At 43.1% G+C, this 20671-nt stretch overlaps 1 protein-coding gene across 1 annotated transcript in view; it reads left to right on the top strand.

Moving 5' to 3' along the window:
• ZDHHC8 (zinc finger DHHC-type palmitoyltransferase 8) overlaps positions 1–20671 on the top strand; it is a 112135-nt gene that overhangs the window by 77061 nt on the left and 14403 nt on the right. Inside the window, exons 2-6 of the mRNA XM_053993987.1 lie at positions 8372–8493; positions 11823–11980; positions 15101–15273; positions 16451–16553; positions 19810–19901. Of these exons, the coding sequence (XP_053849962.1) occupies positions 8372–8493; positions 11823–11980; positions 15101–15273; positions 16451–16553; positions 19810–19901 (648 nt within the window). The remainder of the gene's footprint in view (positions 1–8371; positions 8494–11822; positions 11981–15100; positions 15274–16450; positions 16554–19809; positions 19902–20671) is intronic.

The raw sequence follows: 20671 nt of genomic DNA, 5'->3' as shown, positions 1-20671 counted from the left end.
AAATGAGCTGCCTTGTTTCCTCTACTCCACTATCTCATGAATTCAAAGACTGAATGTGTACTAGAAGTTCTGCCACTCTGTGGATGGGGAATACAGTGAGCAAGTGTACTTGTGCCAGTAGCTGGGATCACCTCAAGTGTGTCTGAATTAGGCTGCTGATAATTTAAACTTGTTTTAAAAAGGCAACTCTATAGCAGCAGCCCACCTTAACTTTCCACATTGCTGGATTCATGTGTGTATTGACAAGGATGAAGACAATAGAGAAACAGGAGAACATCCTTCAGCCAGGGAGGAGCTATCCTGTGCCTTTTTTCCATCTTGGGATCTGGCAAATGCAGTTCCTTCAATCCAACAAAAACTTGTGTTACTGATTGCTGAGAGGTCTGGAAGGTATGAGAGTCACTAGTGGTGACCAAATAAGCTGTGTTCGTCATTACTCAGGGAAAAGGGACTCTGGAGGACTGAGGATGAGGGCTGTCATTTTTAGCACTGCTGTAATTGGTGTGACATTCATTTCATTGTTATGATGTTTACAAATTAGAAGCACAGGTTTGCATTCCACATGGTGTTTTCAAAAATGCTCAGAAAAACTCTGCTTGTGTAGCACTGTGTGTCCCTTTCAGACACTGTGAGGTATCTTCTGCCCTCCCTGGACCCTGGCCTGGGCAGCTGGACTGTCATTATTGCTGGAAGTGGTGCATGTGGGAGCACAGACAGGGCAGTGCAGCCTCATGCACTGAGAACTCTGCTGTGTTATGAATTATTGGTTCATACAGCATCTTTTGGAGATAATTCTCTGATTTCCCATTTAGCAAGGTTTCCATGGCTTGTTGACTCGCTTGTGTGACCTTTGGAATGGGCTGGAAGTCACTCAGCTGTTGCACTGCAGTGATGCTGGTGGCCAGCCCTATGCAGACAGGACTGCAAAGGAATGTTACTGAGTAGCAGTTCTTTCTTTTTCTAACCAAGTGGATTTAAAACTTTCAGTGTGGCAGGGCCACTAGTGTCTCTCCTGCTGTGTTTTTTTTGCTGTTACTCCTTGCCCTTCTTTTCTGTCATGACCCAAACACCACCCATACACTCAGCTCTCTTACTGGCTGCTGGAAAAAGCAGAGTTCATTTCCAGCTGTCCATCATGGTACTAATAAAAGGTTGATGCATGTCTGAGAAGCCCTGGATTACACTTGTCCTTGCCTCTTCCAGCCTACATGGCATTTTAGGCTTTGCAAAGTCCAGGATTGAAAAAGCAAACAAAAGGTGTTTGTCTCTGGATTTGTGTGCTCACCCCATGTGCCTGCACCCAGAATCTGCTCTGATTTGCTCAAGCACTGTCAATTGGCTCCTTTCCTGAGGCACCAGAGCATTCTCTGCTGCTTGGAGTGATGCTGCTTACAGCCCATTAGACACTTGAAGTGCCATGAAGACCTACTGCCTCACTTTGCTGTGAGCATCATCCTTCTCCTCATACAAAAATGTTACTGTGTGCTCTGAAATGCAGCCTGGCTGTACCCCCGATCAGTGTGCAGTGCATGCCTTCCATTTGAGGTGCAAACCAAGAGCTGGGCATTTCAAGTGCTGCTGCACTGTTACAGCACATTCCTTTACAAGTACCTCAAAACCTCTCTCCTGGGCCTTCATGTATGTCAGTAAGTGCAAACTGACTCTGAGCAGGTCCTTAACTCCCTGCAGGACAGGGCAGATTTCAAGCAGTGTGTAGAGCAGGATTTTGCTGGGTTGCTGTGTATTTGCAGGTGAGCCCAGCCCCTGCCCCTGCTCTGAGCAGCGTGAGTGCAGCTCCTGGCAGCAGCCAATGGCTTGGCTACAACTGGGGCTGCTCTTTCAGATCTCTGGGCTCACAGCAGCTACTGAGTGTGCAGAGAGCATCTCTGCAAGGCCTGAGCACTGAGTCCAGCCCAGCCCAGGCCTATCTGCTGGCTGTGCACATGATGTGAACTCACACAGTGTTACAGCTCACATAGCACATGCTGCCCACTGGCTGCAGGGCCAGCCTGTGCCTGGACAATAGGTCTGGGGTGGCTGGACAGCTTCTGAATGTGAGGGTGATGGGTGGGTTTACACCTGTGGTGGTCTCACTCAGACTGGGTTGTTGGTACTCTTGTTCCTTCTCTGTGTTTCTCCCACATTGGTTCACATGACAATACTGCCTTTTCTCAGATGTTCGGAGACTGTTAAAAAAGGGATGAAGGGAGCATGGTCCAGAGCTTTCAGGCAGCTTTGTGAAAAGGGTAGATTGTGTTTTAATTTGGGGGTGATGTATAGCCCAGGTAAGATTTTTTGCCAAGGACCATTACATCTCAAGTTGACTTTTTAATTGATTTAGCTCCTCTGATCTGTACGTTGCCAGACGTGAACCTCTAGCCTTTGGATGGAGTCCAGAGTGTAATGGAAAGTTCACTGAAACCCCATCAGCTCTTGTTAAACCTGAGTGAATTCCAGCCCAGCACATTTCTTGTGAATAATTAAACACAGTTAAGCAGGTGATGGATTAGAACCTCTATCTCTAGTGTTTGTCTGTATTTCAATGAGGAAGGGACTCGTGAAATTAATGAGGTTTTTGGTGGTGGGATTTGAGGTGATTTTTTGCCTCTTCTGATGGATAACCACACCTGAAAACTCCGGGTAGATGTTTTGGTAGGTCCTATTTATCACCAGCGTGAGCTGTTCTATGTAGCAGTCAGCTCTCATCATTTACTGCTTTTCAGTAATAAATTTTCCAGTAATTACTTGTCCTTTTCCCATTTTTTGGTAACATTTGGGTTTGTTATCCTTTACTTTGATATCTTGATGACTTTCTGTCAGTACTACTGCCATACTCACAGTGAGAGTGTACTGCTATGGCAACAATGTATTATCTGCAGTCTTGCCAATGAGTAAGATATGGTGCAGAAATTAGTTCACTTATCAAAATCTGATGTGCAGAGCTGAGCAAAGAACCTGGCAGTCCAGAACCTCCTGCTATTTTCACAAGACCTGCTGTTCTGTTTCACATTGGTTATGACACTCACATAAATTCTCTCCTGACTGTTTCCAGTGATGCCTTGTTAAACCTACAGATGTCTCAGCACCTTGGAAAATATTTTTAGATGTACAATAATCTTCATGCTGTCTTTGATAGTGACAAAAAATGGAAAATAAGTGATTTTTTTTTTCTTCTGTTACTATTCCAGAAAGGTACTTTTCTGTAATTTCAGGGTAGGAAAAAGCATATAAATAGAAAAATCTCACCCAGACTGGGAAATGTGAGAAATGTGTTAGATTAACACTGCTAAAGACTAAGAGAGCTCTGCCCTTCTCTGCTCTGTGGTGCAGACTGGGCCATGCACAGCCTTCAGGATGTGTCTTGCACCTTCTCTGTTCCACATACAAACTGGTGGAATGATCTTTGAAGTACACTGTTTACATCCAACTCCAAATCCTTCTACAGCGTGGGTGTTCAGAATCAGTCAGTTGATAGCCCTTTCCTTTATGTTCCAGCTGGTGCAGTGCTGGTTGAGGAGGACTTTTACCCCTGGGGACCTGTCCCTGCTCTGGTGTGTCCTCTCAGCCATCCTGACTGTTTTGCCATACAGGGCAGGGCAGCTTTTGGGCAGCCCAGGATGTTGGTTCCACATCCTAGGATTGATATTAGAGTTGTTACATCTTTGGTCAGATGATTAGAAATTGTTTATATGGATTTTACAGTGCAAACATGTTCTTAATAGTCAGGGTTTGGCTAGAAACTCTTGGAAAGAAATCAGGGACAGGCTTCTATAGTCTTTGGACATTGTTTGAAAGTTTCCAGTGAAATTACTACTTGTTCTTAGTCAAATTATGCTTGCTTGTTGACCCCTCTTATCTAATTAGTCCCTATTTTGCTGAGCTGCTTCTACTTGCATGCACTGAATCAGCTATTCCACATTCCTCTTTTACCACTGGAATGGCAGAAGTATGTTTGAGCTAAGAGATGCTTTCTTTTCCATGTTGTAACCCCATGCCTTGTGATTTGTGGAGAAATAAATTGTCTTGTTGTGCATCAGCCATCTGTTTGAGGCTGAGGGGAAGGATGTGTGGTAATCTCAGATCAAATATTAGGTGCAGCTGAGCAGCCAATTAGACAATCCTTGAGGGTCTTCTTATTAGGTGTGGATACATGTCCAAAGCTTGGATGCCCATCTCTTGAGGTTCCCACATCTCTGTGCACTGCACAAGCAGCTTCAGGAAAGGGCAGGGTTGTAGCCTTCTGCCCCATGTCCTGCTCCTTGACTCTGGCCTCCAGACATGCTCACATGTGCTTGTGGTGCTGCAGGCAGGCTGTAAAATGAACCACTGGCCTTGTTTGTTGGGTAAATCACAGACCCATCCTCACACCACAGCCCAGCAACAGAAGCCTCACCCCTGCCCCATCCAGGGGAGGCTGGTGGGTGCCCAGAGCTGCCTCCAGGGACACAAACACCACAGCCACCAGCCTGGCCCTAACAGAGATGCTTTAAAACTTTCAAACTCTTTGCCCTGCAGTGGGGAAGTTGGTCTGTCAGGGGTTTGGTCTCATTTGCAGAATATGTAACTGGGGTGGCCAGGGGGAGTGGGTGACTTTTGGTGGCCTGTGGGCCAATGTCAGAGCCAAGACTAGAACCTAGTTCTTGAAATCCCAGGCTCCATTCTCTGTGCCCTACTGTTTCTCTAACCATGTTTTAATGAAAAATGCAAAATCTTAATTTAGAGCAGGATTCAAGAAAAATGTCCTATTCAATTAATTATAGGTGAACTATAATTGTAAGACACAAACATGTCTTGCTACAAAGCACCAGGCAAAAAAGCAGAAAGGATTATTTGTTGTTTAATTTAGCAGAGGAAGGCAGCTGATCACGCTAAGTCTATCTGACACCTAGCAAGTTGTGTGATCCTATTTGTTAATCTTTTTAACTTTCCGTTTTATTAGGATAGGGTTTCAAGAGCAAATAGGATAAATGAGATTACATCTGTCGCCCTGAATTACTCTCCACTGAGTTATGAACAGAATCACTCTGTGTCAGAGAAGTATAATTATGAGGGAAATGCTGCCTGTGTAATTGTGTGCTTTGTTTGGAAAAAATTGAGATTGGTAATTATCCCCAGTGTGCCATGGTGGCGTGTGCTGGCTCTGAATCTCTCCAGCAAACAAAGCCAAGGGAAGTTTCTCTTTGGAGCAGTCCTTGATGCTGTCTGGTTGGTGCCTACAACATTACCCTGCAGGTTCTCTGCTTCAAGGGAGGGATCCAAATTAACTTGCAATATGACATGTATTGTAACATTACTTTCTCTCAGAGAAAAATCTGCTGGTGCTCCATTTGGGGATTATACACTGGTCCTGGCTCTATTTAATTCATGTAGCCCTATGAAAGTTGTGGTACTCTCCCTGCTATGTAATTCCACTGTGAGATGAGTTGAAGACACAAAACTGTAGCATCTTGAAATTTTGGGTTCACCAGCCAAAGAAAGCTTTAAATCCTGTGTGCTGTTTGTCTGGATTTGGAACTACTTCTGTTAGCAAAAAGGAAAAGAAAAGTTAAGCTATAATTGTTCCTATATAATAGGCATAATTGCTACTGGAACTAGATCTCCTGGAGAGAGAATATGCACAAAGTAAAAAGAAACTTGCTACATGTCCTGCTCCTACATTTCTGCAGCTTTCTTCTTGAGGCAGAGGGGCAGAAGCCAGGCTTTTACATGGTAGATTAGTCATTAAAAAATCTGCTAGGCTCAGATTAGAATTTCTGTTATTTTGCCAGAAATTATATGTGCATTAGAGGAGAGGGGCAGGGAGGCTGCATCATTTTGATGAATCCCATTGGAAATTTTCTTTTTCAGACCTTTTTACAGTTATGAGCCAGGACTTGATCTCCACATCTGTTTTTATTGGCCAGTCTAGTTTACAAATGAGGCCCCTTTTGTCCCATCTAATTTTATGTAATCTGTGATGCTGCATAACAATTCTGGGAAGAAGAAATTGAAGGATTGTGAACTGACCTTGTGGCTAGTATGTACAGTGACTCACTCTATTCTTTATTTCAACTTCCGTGAAGTCTTTTCAGATACACTGTTTACCCATTAAATGAGCTGTGTAGTTTATCTTATGGCTAAAATTCTTCCTAATATTTTGATATATTTGTTGGGAACATGACAAAATAAATCACAAATGAGAATGTTAAAAAATGCTTACATTAATCATCTGAGACAGTCTCTCTCATTATAATCTTGTTCAGAGTAACTAGTTATCTGTAAGAAATGGTCTCCTGTCCCTTGATTTGCCAACCTACGTGACTTTACTGCCAAGGACATCTCTCCTCCATGCTTGACAAGCAATGGGTAACTTCATAATCTTTCTCTGTGTAGGCAGTTTCTTCATGGGAAGAAATTAAGTCAGTCATGCCCATTACTGAATCTAATTTTATTATAATTTAGAGGGAAGAACTCTTCCCTGAGTAGAATTGATTTTATAACCACTTACTTCAGGACTTATTTTGCTTTCCTCCAAAGGATGTGGCAGAAAGTGTTGTTAGTGGCAGGCCTGCAGTTTGCTTGGCAAGGTCACTGCAGCAGCACCTTTCCTGGCAGGTGAGAAACTTGTGCCTTGCTTTGGTTTGCAGTCATCAGCAGCTGCTCTGAGGCAAACTGAGCAAGGCAGCAAGCAGTATGACCTCACTACTTGTTGAAATTCCACCTTTTGGGAAACATAAGGCTCTTAGGGTAGGTACCTCATGGAGTCAAGCTGCCTTTGGCTGATTTTTTTTCCTTCTGCCTTAGTCAGCCTGGAGGTTTGGCCTTGGCCACAGATGTGTCTTGCTCATGGCTTTACAGTTCATTCACCCTAGGTAGGACTTGTCCATCTTCTCCTCACCCCAGGCCAGGCTGAATGAAGCACACACAAGGAAAGGTCCTTTAAAAAGCACTTTGCAGCAGTGCAGTGATAAAAGCCCGGCTGTGAAGAGGTGGGGAGTGCAAAACAGTCTCTTTTTGCCTGCCCACGAAGAAACAGGAGAACAAAACTGGTGACTTCCTAACACTGATCACAAGAGCAGTTTGACAGTGTCCCTTCAAGGTCAATAACACCATTCTCAGCTGTTCAAAACAGCCTGTTGGTAACAAACCCAGTGCAAATTCGTGGAAGAGGGCTTCTTGCTTGTTGTTTTCTCCTTGTTTGCACAGGCTTCAGCCTGGCAGACAATCAGATCCAACTGTAGATGTAATGCAGGCAAAATCCCAGCATACATGGGCCAGTGTGAGATTTATGCTAATGGCAGCAGGCATTGCTGAATGTCTGCCTGCTCAGCAGCCTTGGAAGAGTCCTTGGCTGTCAAGACAAGTGGAAATCTAAGGAGCAACTCAGTGAGGGGTCTTTTTTTCAATTACATACTTTGACCCACATTCTTCCTTATTTATATTTGCAAGTATCATAAGATTGATCAGATTTTTCTCCTCAGTGGCCCTGTAACACCAAACCTCCTCCTGCAGACAGGAGAAATGCATTTGGTGGGGTGTTCAGAGGTCATGAATGGCTGAGTGAATGCACACTGCTTTTTATTTGGTGAAGCTGCCTGTAAGGCAGGCTCTTTTCTGCCTCATCATGCCCTTCTCTGCTGGTGGGAAGTGTTCTTTGCAGTTTGAACAATTTTCCTCTAATTAACAGGCATTTGCCCATCCTCTTTCCAAAGTCTCCTACTCGTTTTCCTTTACTCTTTATCTTCAATTCCTCTCAGTTACACTCACTGGGTAAGCAACAAATCTTTCTGGTGCTTCTGAACATTGTTCACATGGCATATGCCATCTACTTTTCTTTTTGATATTGCATTTTCTGCTGACACCTGCAAAGGCCATGCTTGGTCTGACAAAACTTTCCCCAAAGGAGAGGTTTTGTATTGTTGGTTCTGAGTGTTGAAAACCATGGAAGCTTAGTGAGAAGCAAATGTGATTCTCTTTGCCCCTGCTTTGTGGATCAATAGTTTGAATCCTATTGTGCTTTACACCAGGGAAAATTGAAAGTAACCCCAGCTGCAACAAGGCAGTAGAGAAAGTAAAAGAATTGCAACAATGGGATGAAGCTGCTACAGAGAGTAGTAAAATGCCAGGTTGCAGATAAGGCAATAGGGTGGCAAAGCCCTGTGAGCCCTGTGAACAATCAGGGCTTTCTGTGCTCTGGAACAAAGCAGCTTTACAGAGGGTGTTGCAGTGATCACTGAAACTGGCTCTGTGGAAATTTCTGTTACATGGCAAATTCAGCTTTCCTGCATGGCTGGGGTGGCCCAGAGTACTTCTCTGTGTGATGGCAGTGAGTGGGAAGAAACTATGTGTTACAGCTGAAAGAGCCCTTACCTAAAACTTCTCCTCTCCACAGGTGCCCCTGGTTGACAAAAGCCATCTCCCCAGCCATCCCAGTGTACAATGGACTCGTTTTCTTGTTTGTGCTGGCAAACTTCAGCATGGCAACTTTCATGGACCCCGGAGTTTTCCCACGAGGTAACAGAAATGGGACTGTTGCAGGGATGGGGGGAGGGGGGACACCTCATTGAAATCCAAGCCAAAAGAGGTGCCAGGTATCCAAACACACAACTTGCTGATTAATCTTATAGACTTTATTTATTTATTTACTGTACTTGACTGTCAGTAGGAGTGGGATGGCAGTGAAATGCTGGGCACCCTCCAGCTCCCTTCTGAGCTGCTGGGTGTCCTTGCACTTGCTCAGACTGGCACTTGAGGGCACAGGGTTGTGTAGAATGGTTCTCCTTGGATAGCTCTCCTGAGTGATGTGATTTTGATTGCTATCCCCTGTGTTATGCTGGCACACTGGATTTAAGTCACTGTCTTCACAATAGGTAGCAGAGCATGGCAGAGGGGAGAGGCTAAACTTCCTGCAAGTTTCATCAAAGCAGTCCTTCCAGAATACCTTAAAAGAAATGCAGAAGCATTGAACGCTAGAACAGATAATGATTAAGGCTTGCCTTAGAGTGTCTAAAAATGTATACATTTAGAAATATATTCCTGCTTAAATTAGTACTGATTCACAGCTGATTAAATAGGATAGAGATCACTCAGCTTTTGTAATGGGAACCACAGTGCAGCTATCTCTTTTAACACATCCTAATGAGAGAATTATCACCTCATTTTATCTGTCTTCCAATAATTATTCACACGCAGTTTGCAGCAGAGACTGCTCTAGGCAGGCTGTCTAAACCAATGGATCTGTGCTGTCTGCAAGCTGTGCTTCTTCACCTCTATTCACCAAGTTCAGTGTCTATTTTGAATTGCTACCTGACAAGAGCAAGGTACCAGTCCTGCTGGCTTCCCTGAATAGCAAGGCCAGGTTTCTCCAGGTAGCGTGGTCTAATGATGAGCATCTCTCTGCCATTCCTCTCAGCTGAAGCTTCTGAACCCCTGATTAAGTGTTGCAGCACTCCAATTAACGAAATTATTGTGTGTAAAGGCAATCTAAGGCAGAGGCAAGATCCAGTCACTTGTGTAAGATCAGCTGATACAGTGTATAGGTGCTTAAAGCTACAAATGCTAGTGACTTTCAAAAGAACTTTTGCAGGTGGAGTTTTAAGGAGTTTCCTGGACTTGTTAGTTTCTTTATCTCAGCAGAGATAGCAGTGGTTAATTAAACATTAAACATTATCAGTCTGAGGATCCAGTGTGTTTGTGCAGGGCAGTTCCCTCAGAGCAGAGCTGGACATCACCAGGCCCTGGGTGTGATCAGTGCTGAGTGTATTGTCAGTTCATACCTTCCTCTGGGCTTCTCTAACTTCCTTTTGCAAACAAGTTCTTCATTTTGGACTTTGCATTTAAGGAAGAAACACACGGGGAGATCAAATAGAAGCTTTCTCATCACCTTCCCTCCCATCCCACATCCCTTTACACAAGGGAGTCAGGATCAAAGCAGGAGGAGGAGGAGCTCCTAAAGTTCACTCCTCTACTGTCTCTCACTTCATTTGTGGCCTTGCCCTTGCATCTCTGTGCCTGTGCTTTGTCAGGAAGATGCTGGGAGCAAGGGGAGAGAAAAGACATGGCAATCGTCCTAGGAGAAGGTAATGGAGCAGGAGTTTAGATGTGTGAAGGAAGAAAACTGATAAGGGAAAAGATGGAAAAGACTATAAATACCAGTGCTGGGAGGAAAGAGGAGCAGATGTTATTTCAGATCACAAGTGTGCATGTGAAAAAAAGCTTATCACCACCCCACACCGCCCACAGAGCTGCCAGCGCAAGGAGTTCAGGAATTGTAGGAGTGACTTAAAACGAATACACAATCACTCTATTTGCTTTCTGCTGTTGATATTAGGTTTAGTCTTCTTGGTTTTCAAGCTTCTTAGCACATTTCTGATAGTTAGGAATTTACTTCAAAAAACAACAAATAAGCAGGACAACAGCTGAGACTCTAATGAAATCACACAATTCCTGTAAGGAAGCCACCAAAAATCTGTTAGAAAAATAGGAGACTTGGCTGTTCCATGTCAGTGGATCAGTGTATGAGAATCTGTGTAGTAAGATACATTCCTTTGTCAATGTATTCTTCTGCTCAGGTCTCTGGAAACTGGAAATAAGCACATTTCTAGCTATATTATATGACCTTACAGGGCTGGCAGATAGAACTTGGCCGGTGGGGGGAAATGATAAAAGTTGGGCTGCAGAAACCCAGCTTGTTGAAGAGGAGCTTATCAAACTCCCAGCTCTGTTACTCATTTTTAAATTTTTTTTTTTTAATTTGTTGGCTCTCTGAATCTTTCTGGTATGAATCAGTATTGGCTCTGTGTGACTGAATTTCTGGTACTACACCAGAATGAATGAGTAGGAAAGGAAGTATCAAGTAACTGAAATTGGGGCTGCCTTGAAAAATCTGATTTACAGTCTAGGCTGAGACTGGCAATATTTTTTGCTGGCTAATTATACCAACTACAATTGGGTTTCAGTATTTTTGATGTGGATCTGTTTTGTACAAACTCTCTGAATTCTGCAAAAGGAACATGTTTAAATGCACGTAGGTATATATAATGTACAGACTTTTTGTCAGCATAATCAAATTTTTTATAAGAGCTTAAATGGTTTGGCTGTTCCGGTGTCTTGTTTTCATCTGCCCACATGTATTATGCAGCTTGGGCAGGTTTATAATGGTATTGGAGAACCTACAGACTGTATTTATAGAAGTGCCTAAGGGATTTAGAGTCTGGCTCTCTCTAAGAGTCCCACTGACTAGTTATGAAGGAAAATTATAGGGAATCGTGCCAGTACAGCACTCTGCTTCCACGCACAAACGTTAATCCAGAGAATACTCTTGCAGATAAATACTGTAGCTGAGCCAGATTCCAAGCTCATCTAGGTGAAGGGAGAAATTCCCTCTGAAGTCAATGGAAATTGGATCATGATAACACATCTAGAGAAGATTTAATATAGAACTGCATGACAGTAATTGATGCTCCTCTGGGACAACATTATCAAATTCCACCTAATTTGGAGCCAGTCAACCAATGCCAGCTGCACTATAATGTTTAACCAGGTGTTAAATAGATGTGAACTTCTTAGATTTTCTGTCAGGAGGAAACAAATAAAGATCATAGGAATCTAGAATAATATTTTTTCTTCCCAGTATATATTTGTCTCTTATAGACTGGGGTTTTCGTTGTGCATTTATTTTTAAATGGGCTCTTTTCTTAAACGGGGCAGAGGGGATGAACCATCTGTCCTCTGCATTGTCCCCAGTAAGGGAGGGCACTGTGCAGTGTCCCCGTGTCCCAGGTTTAGCTCTTTTCTCCTTGCCCTCTGCCAGCTGCACTAACTCTCAGTTTCGCGTTGAGCAGCAGATGAAGATGAGGATAAAGACGACGACTTCCGCGCGCCGCTGTACAAGAACGTGGAGATCAAAGGAATCCAAGTACGGATGAAGTGGTGCGCCACCTGCCACTTCTACCGCCCGCCCCGCTGCTCCCACTGCAGCGTCTGCGACAACTGCGTGGAGGTAACGCTGCTGCGCTGCCCCGGGCTGTGCCGGGGCTGGCCTTGCCCCTGCTGCTGGGAACAGCCCGCTGGGCTGCCCCAGAGTTCCAGTTCTCGGGAGCTCTCAGCCGCGGCCTCGCTGGACTCCCGCTGAGCTGCGCCATTCGAGGCACAGCCCTCAGTTATGTGCGTTACAAATGCAGCGAGGCTCGTTGTCAGCCCTGTCGACAGTGATCATTAAAATAAACATCTATAATGCTGGCTGCATCTTCCTTGAAGTAGCTAAGGGATTGTGAATGTAAAAAAGGGGTGAATGGGAGAGTTGGTGCAGAGTTCAAGAGAGCAAGAAATTCAGGGTGAACCATTTCAATTTGTCATGTGTGAGCTTAAGGTTCATCATTTAATTTGGAGCAAACTGGTGCCTACATTAGTGGACAAGCACAGAAGCCACAATGGTGTGTGAGTTCAGGAGAACAAAACTCGGAGTTCAGCAAATGGTTCTCCAGTCAATGGAAGGAACCTATGTGTTTTTCAACACCCCAGCTCACAGTATGAACTCATTCATGTTTCTAATGTTGATTGCTCTGAGTTAGGGGACTTTCTTGATTCTTGTTACCCTTGGGGTCTTGGTGAGTCACACAGGATTTTTAAAAAATAACCCCTAAACAGTAAGATGTGCTTTTGGGCTATAAGCATCTCCCAGACATGTAGGTACAGAGCACTGTATTCACAGCAGTGTATTGCCAGGGGACTTTTTATTGCTGAGCTAAAAATTCTACTTCTAAAGGATCATTTCTGCTGCAAGGTCTATTTTTTTTTTTCAATAGAAAGACGAAATCTTAAAATGTCTAAAATATACTCAGCTGTGCCATTAAAATGAAAGCAATTACTAATCAGAAGGGGAAAAAATACCAGAGTCAGCTGGAATGCTGTATACACTACCTTTGTCCTAATCCTCTTTGCCATGAGCAAGGGAATAGTCCCAAAGAGAGCAGCACAGTTACAAGTGAGAGAAAGGCTGCCTGGATATATCTTGTGTCAGTCATATATCTAAGTTATAATTATCTGGAAACAGTGCTGTGCCTAGTAACCACTGATAAATAGGATGAGGCTGTCCTGTTTTGGAAGGCTTTAGAAGGATGTGGGATTTTAGAAGCCTGAGAGTGAGGAGCTGCTAAGGTCCCTGGGTAAAGTAGCCACAGCTATTTGTAAGTTGTGACACACTGTTTGTTTAGACTGCTGTGAATTGTTGCACAGAGCTAGATTTTTGGTAGAAAACCTGAGTCGTGTGTTACTAGTTTTAAAACATAAATGTTTTCACTAATTCTAGGTTTTGAGGATTGTTAAGATGATGGTAAATTCTCAGTTGGCCCATGGAGTTTCTTTCTTCCTCCTTCCTCGGTGGTTTAGCATAAAAATTCATTTTCAGGAAATGAAGTTTTCTCAGAAAGATTGCTCAAAACTCAGTGGTATAAACACTTGAAGTTTCATGCTGATGTAAGGCCTCCATGGGAGTCAGTTCTGCAGCAGAAATGAAAATGGGAGGGAATCCAAAAGGAACCTCCATAAAATAGCAGAAGGCAAGGTGACTCTGGCTAGCTCTCCACAAGTTCTATTGATAGTCAAGTCAGTAGAATGTTCCCTACTATTCTGGTGCACAAGTAAAGAGCTCTGCTTGTAATTAAATTATTACTGCTGTGGAGGAATGTAGGCAAAAAGTATTAATGACTTCTGAATCAATAAATCATGGCCTTAAACATGTTTTATTGATTCTTGTGATGCTTATTTTCCACTCACCTGTCATATTCTAGAAGAGCTTTGAGACAGTAAACAGGAGTGACTCTGCTGGCTTTCCATGTAGGATCCACTCAGGGCTGTAGTTCACATGTTTTCACTGTCAGTCTAGAATGTACAATAAAAATTATTTTCCCAAATATAAAACTTCTGAACCAATTTGATAAAAATTAATAAACAGCAAAGCAGACAACATTTGCAGAAATAAAACAAATTAAAACTTAAAGCATGCTGTTACCAGAGGGACACAAAAATGAATCTGTGACAAAAGTAGTCAGATTTTTGTTTTCTTAATTGAAGTGTTTGCAGTGAGTACTTACATAGTTTCATAATCCATAGGTATTTTGGGCTGCATACAGCCAGATTTGCATAGCAGACAGATGTGATGTCAACATTTCAGATATAGCCTGAAATGATCTTAATATTTAAGTTGCCCCTGTCATTTTCTAATGTGCTTTGAGAAAGCTCTAATCCATTTTTTTGTATTTTGTAAATTTTTGGTAAATGCGTTGTGCAAAACTTAGAAATACAAAACCTCTGTGTCATCACTGAGCAGTGCATAAAAATAGCATTGCCACAAGGTGAAGAATAAACAGTTCATTGGTCAGTGCAATGAATGTGTAATATCTGCTCTGAAGAACACAGAGGTAAGAAGGGTTTATTTCTTGCACCTGATCTTGTCTTCACGTCAGGAATAATCCCACTGGAGACAGTGGATTTACATGCTTACAAAACTGTGCAAAGGCACTTGGAGGGTGTCTGTGGCTTGCCCTCATTATTAAATCTCCTGTTAAAAGGGATCTGACTTTGTGAGGGACTTTGGACTTGTGACTGAGACAAATTGTTAGGTTTGGATGCATAACTTTGCCTCTGTCTGATCCAGCTGTTCTTTTTCTTTGTGACCTGCTTGGTAAAAAGATACTTTTGTGATGTCCATTGTTCAAAGTGGACTCATTCAGTGATGTATAAATACTGAAATGTGGGACAGGGCATTCTGCAGCACTATTGCATCTTCAAACCATTCTAGGTTATAATAACTTCATTGCAATTGACTCATGCTAAGGATGATAAAAAATTAGGGCTTCTGCAGCAAGCAGATAAATAGCCTGTCCTTTATGTTTGATATATCCTCTCTTCAAACCCTGTAAACACTCAAGTACCTCTCCATTCATGGATAGAGAAACAACTTGGTCCTAAAATGTCTTATAAAAGACAGTCAAGCATTTTGTAAAGCTGCAGAACTCGTCTGATGTAATTTTACATGACAGTGGTTCAGATTCATCTCTAAGGCAATGTATTTTCTTTCACTGTTTGGATATTTTTCCCTATCTCTCCCTTTCTTTACAAGGATTTTGACCATCACTGCCCATGGGTCAACAATTGCATAGGACGGAGGAACTACCGCTATTTTTTTCTCTTCTTGCTGTCCTTAAGTACGCACATGGTCGGAGTGTTCACCTTTGGGCTCATCTTCGTACTAAACCATATGGAAAAGCTGGGAGCAGCTCACACTACCATTACGTATCCTTCCTTTTGGTCTTTCCAGACTCAAGCTGACTGAGGAAAGAATGAATCTGAATATTTGTCCTCTGGGAGCTGGTGGAGCCTCTCCTGATCCCCCACTGCTCTCCTCCTGCAAATGCTCAGTGCAGGTTTTCCTCTGTTCTCGTTGCACCTGTGTGAGCATGGATTGCTCCAGAAACTGTAGCTGACCCTTTGTCTTTCTCAATCTTTGTCATGACAACCCAGCAGAAGGATGAGCTGCCTCCCTGAATTTTACTTACAGCTAGGTGTAGCTCTCAATTGCTGTTTGCTGTGTTTAAAACTCTCTTGCTGTGCTTTGGAGCAGAGTGTGCTCTGGAAGTAGCCCCCTGCATGCTGGTGTAACACATGAACTGCTGGCTCTGAGGGATGATACTGCTCTTGATAGGTCAGTGCAGAATATTCTTTCCAAGGTAGAAAGGTAGAGCCAGAGTCACTGAGTTCACATTACTTTTTAACCATCTCAAGGGTGAGGACCCAGACTAGGAGGAGGTGGACTTTGAAATGAAATTTAGTTAGACCTTGCTAAAGGTGAGGAACATTCTACTCTGCATTCATGAGACCCCACCTGGAGTGCTGTACTAACATCAGAAGGATGTGGAGCTGCTGGAGCAAGCCCAGAGGAGGCCATGGAGATGCTCAGAGAGCTCGAGTCCCTCTGCTCTGGAGACAGGCTGGGAGAGTTGATGTTGTTCAGCCTGGAGAAGAGAAGGCTGTAGGGAGACCTTAGAGCCCTTTCCAGTGCCTAAAGGGGCTCCAGGGGAGCTGGAGAGGGACTTTGGACAAGGGGCTGGAGTGAAAGGATGTGGGGGAACAGCTTCAAACTGAAAGAGGGCAGGTTTAGATGAGATAGTAGCATGACATTCTTCACTATGAGGCCCTGGCACAGGGTGCCCAGAGAAGCTGTGGCTGCCCCTGGATCCCTGGAAGTGTCCAAGGCCAGGTTGGACAGGGCTTGGAGCAGCCTGGGATAGTGAAATGTGTCCTGACAACAACAGGGGAGTTAGAACTAGGTGATCTTTAAGGTCCCTTCCAACTCAAACCATTCTATGACACTGTGACACTCCCCTATTTTTTTTTCTCCTTTTCCTGTCCCTGTCTTTCACAGACTCTTTTTCCCCTCACTCATCCCAGTTTCTTTAACTCCTGGATACAGAATGGCTGTCATGTGTGTGGCTGGGTTATTCTTTATCCCAGTCATTGGTCTCACTGGCTTCCATATTGTTCTAGTGGCCCGAGGGCGCACAACGAATGAACAGGTAAGAAGCAATCCTTTCTCCATGTTTGTGGCTAAGGTGCTGAGGTGGGAAGGAAAATCAGCAAGTTAGCTTGGGTAAAGCTAAAAATAGTCCAAATCTTACCAGTAATGCTCTTAGTGGAGTTTTTGTGAAGATCTAGGAAGGCTGCCTATTTTTTTATTTTCAGATTTTTTTAAATACAATGCAGGCAAATGTTTCCCTTTTTTAGCCACAGAGCATCACCCCAGGCTTATTTATTATTTAAAATCTACTCATGCCCTTGAAATAGGTTTTATGTGGTAAGCACCATCAATCCAAGACGTTCAAACTTTATGAGTCAGATTGAACAATCCATGAGATTGAGTGAAAAAAAGAAAGGAAAATATTCAATCATTTGCCCTCTCTCCTGGTATTTTGAACTCCCCCAGCAAGCCCTCACTGCCCATCATAGGGTCTGAGTTAGCTCTTTGTCTCCCTCTGTGTCTCTCTCGTGTTCTCATGCATATGAACTCATACACACACAGAGTGCTGTTGGACCCAACTTGCTTTGCTTCTCCAAACCAAGTGCCAACATGACACCTTGTGCCAAAAAGCCTGTAAAACTCCAGTTCCCCTGCAGGTACTCAAATGTCCATGACCCACAGTCCCTGTGGCTGATGCACACCTGCATTCATGTGCACATTAATGGCTTGGTGTGGCTGACAGAGATCGATGTGATGGGATCAATAACAGGCTCCTGCCACCCCAAGGACAGTTTGCAGGTGTGGCACTGCTCTCATCCCAAGGCTCATGAACTCTGTGCATTCCAGTGCTTTACCCTTCCACAGCTCCAGCTCCCAAGTGCCCCTCACATCTGGGCTTTTTTCACATTTTTCCCCACCATACTTCTTTTCCCTTTTGGTTTGGGTTTTTTTTCAGATGGGTTTTTGCTGCCCTTGCCCCCATGGGTGCTCTGCAGCTCCCAGTGGCCTGTTTTGGCTGTCCTGGGGGCTGATGGCTCCATGCTGTGGAGCTGTCTGGCTCCTGGGCAGGCTGTGAGCGATGAAAACATCTGTCTGAGGCCAGGCCTTCGTAAACTGAGATGACATTGTCTCCATCCCACAAGAGACAATAAAAACTCTTATCCAGAAGAGTGTGGGAGGTTTACATAAGCAAGGAATCTGAAGTCATCCTGAACAGTTGCCTAACATGGCCTTTGAACAAAGCAAGCTTCCATAGCTGTCATCTTCAAATGCTTTTCTCTGACCTGCTCAGAATCATCTGCTTTTAATTTTAAAATTAATTTTGGCCTAGTATTAGATTTGATAGTGCTAACAATAGTAGCATGAAACACAGGGCATTTTGGTCTGATAGCCCAAATCGTGATTTGCCTTAGGCTTGTCTTTGTGCAGTGATATAAACTCTCCATGAATATTTTAAGCTGAAGAAGAAGGAAAATTTTAACTTTAAAAATTGTAAAATTTAACTTCATGTGTTTGTGGCTGCACTAAAATTTAGAAAGGTTGAGGATTTTTCTGTGATTGAAATAACCATTGGAAAATGTATCCTAGCTTGGTTTGGTTTCCTGAGCTACCAAACCACTTGAGATTTGTTACACCTTTCCATGCCATTTTGAAAATTCAATATAATCTAGTCGTAATTTCTGCTTAGTCATATGTAGGGGTTATCTGTAACTGAAGGATGGATGTTCCCAGCCCTGAGGTCCTTTCAAAGGAAGCATATCTAAGTAATTAGAGCACCAGACCAGGAGAGATGGATATGAGATCTGCTCCTGGCTTTGCCACTGTTCTAAAACATTCTCTTTTCTCCTGCAGTCTCAGTGTTGATTCTCTTTTCTCACACTGGTAGTTATCTACTGTCAGCTTTCCATTTGCACTATGCTCAGCTTATCTTGTCCTCTTTTCCCAGTACATTTTATAGGCCAGTGGTACAGACATTTTTGGGTTTTTACTGTAAATTTTTGGTATTTATTAATTCTGGAGTTTGTAAGTTCTGAGCATTCATAGTAGGCAGGCTGTGATTGAGAAGTGCATAGTGGCTGGGTTTAGATGTTTCTGAGCTTTCTGAATGCCTCTGAAATTCTTTTATGGAATCAAAATAACCCATAACCCAACATCTGTTCATATCCTGGTATTTTTAGTTTCTGAATAGAGTAAATAAATACCCTTCCTTCTTAGACTGCTTTCTAGCAGTGATTTTCTTTAGAAACTTTAGAAACCAAACTGATATAATTAGTACTGTAATCTGTGATTTGGAGAAATTTTATTTTCATACTGTGTTTGAGAAAATGGGCACAGAAATATGAAATGCTTTGCCAGCATCTGGCACAAGTCAGTGTGAACCTAGGATTGAATTCAGATGTGCCAAATGTCCCAGGCCCATGTTTTCATCAAAAGGTTGCTCTTCCAAATCTCAGAACTTCCAGCCTCTCTCAGCCTCTTAAAGAGCTTTATGTTATATCAACAAGGCAGCGTAATATATTGCAGAATTATTTAACCTTTGTTGTTTTATGTGCAAGTTATTAAAGTATTTCTGGTACTCTGTAAACTTGTTGCTAGATCAGAACTATGAGCTGATTAAAATGCTTTACTTGCAAACAACAACAGTAATGCTTTTAATGGCAACCACCACTAATCTCCCTGGCTTTATTGGTATTTATCCCCATATGGTGACTTTTGAGTATCTGCCTGTGGAGTACAAACTCTTTATAATGCTTACGAAGCCTTGAATGGATCCCGCCAGTCTAATGAGGCTTGGCTTTTATTAAACCTGCTCATTTATAAGCAAACATTGTAATCACCAGGGAGTTCCTGGCACCCTCCCACATAAGGCAGTAGTTTGTACTGATTACTGCTCAGGAGAGAGAGGAAACATTGCTCTCATGCAGCACTTGGGAATGTTGATGTGACTTTGCTGTTGGTTTGGAGGGGACAGAGGAGGAGAAGTGATGGGAATGAAAGAGACTAAAAAAGGATGTCTGGCTGGGAGCAGACACAAATCCAGTGCAGGAGCAGCATGGAGAGATGAACACATCACTTTGAAAGCCAGTCACATTCAGCAGTATCCTTTTGGGAAGGATCTTGAGTTGAGTGCCTCCTAGCTGGAATTAGCTGACAGAGGTGGTGTGTTAGAGCCAGACAGAAAAAGTGCAGCATTCAAAGGAAAATGATCTCTTTGGGAAGGACAGAAGGGTCAGACTTGTTCTTGGCTTTCTGAGGCTTAGATGATGACTTTTATAGAACCAGAGGTTTGAGCACTGTCCTGAACATGTTTCCAGGTGACAGGGAAATTCCGTGGGGGAGTGAATCCTTTTACCCGTGGATGCTGTGGAAACGTGGAACATGTGCTCTGCAGCCCCTTGGCTCCCAGGTAAGAGAAATGCTCTCAGCTGGGAATGAGGGAGCAAGAGTCCCTGTTGGGACAGGGGAAGAAATGTGCTGGGCTGGGCTCACAAGCCAAGCATTGATGGAATAAGAGGAAAGCAAAGCAAAAACACTCCTGAAGGCAGAGCTCTGTGATAGCTGCTTCTATGTTGCATGGCTGTAACCTGTAATTCACCACCCTTGTCCCGGAAGTATTTTTGGAATGAGCTTGTCAGATTATGTTGAACTTACACCCTTGTCTTCACCAGCTTGTTTATCCAGTGGATTTCAGTAACAAGGTAAATATCCATATGTTATCATATTGCCCACACTACTTCTTACACTATACACAATGTCCATTCTGCTGGGGAAAAGGAAGGAAGCTAAAATCAGCCTTTCTCCTTAAGATTTAAATCTAATTTAAGGCTGCTGTGGTTTTCAATCTCACTGGCACTTTCATTATCATAAAACAGATTATCAATGAGATCTACATCACGGAACTTGAGATTTTATTTATGGCTTTCTATTTTTGGGGAAATGGATTTATCGTTTCACATTTTGAAATCAGGATCTTAATGCAGCAGATCAGATGGACTATAATTCTAGCTGCTGAGCTGTCCAGCCTGCAAACATGTTCATAATCTTACTATAAGACTTATTTGAGCTTTTTTAGGGTGTTGAACAATTCCAGACCCTGACTGGAATCTGCCTTCTTTTCCCCTTTATTATACAACAAATAAGTCCTAAAGGACTACTACATGTGTTAAAGACATTGGA

The sequence above is a fragment of the Vidua macroura genome, chromosome 18 (genome assembly GCF_024509145.1).
Source record: "Vidua macroura isolate BioBank_ID:100142 chromosome 18, ASM2450914v1, whole genome shotgun sequence".
NCBI lineage: Eukaryota > Metazoa > Chordata > Aves > Passeriformes > Viduidae > Vidua > Vidua macroura.
Note: the sequence above shows the minus strand (reverse complement) of the source record. Positions and strands in the feature narration are given on the sequence as shown.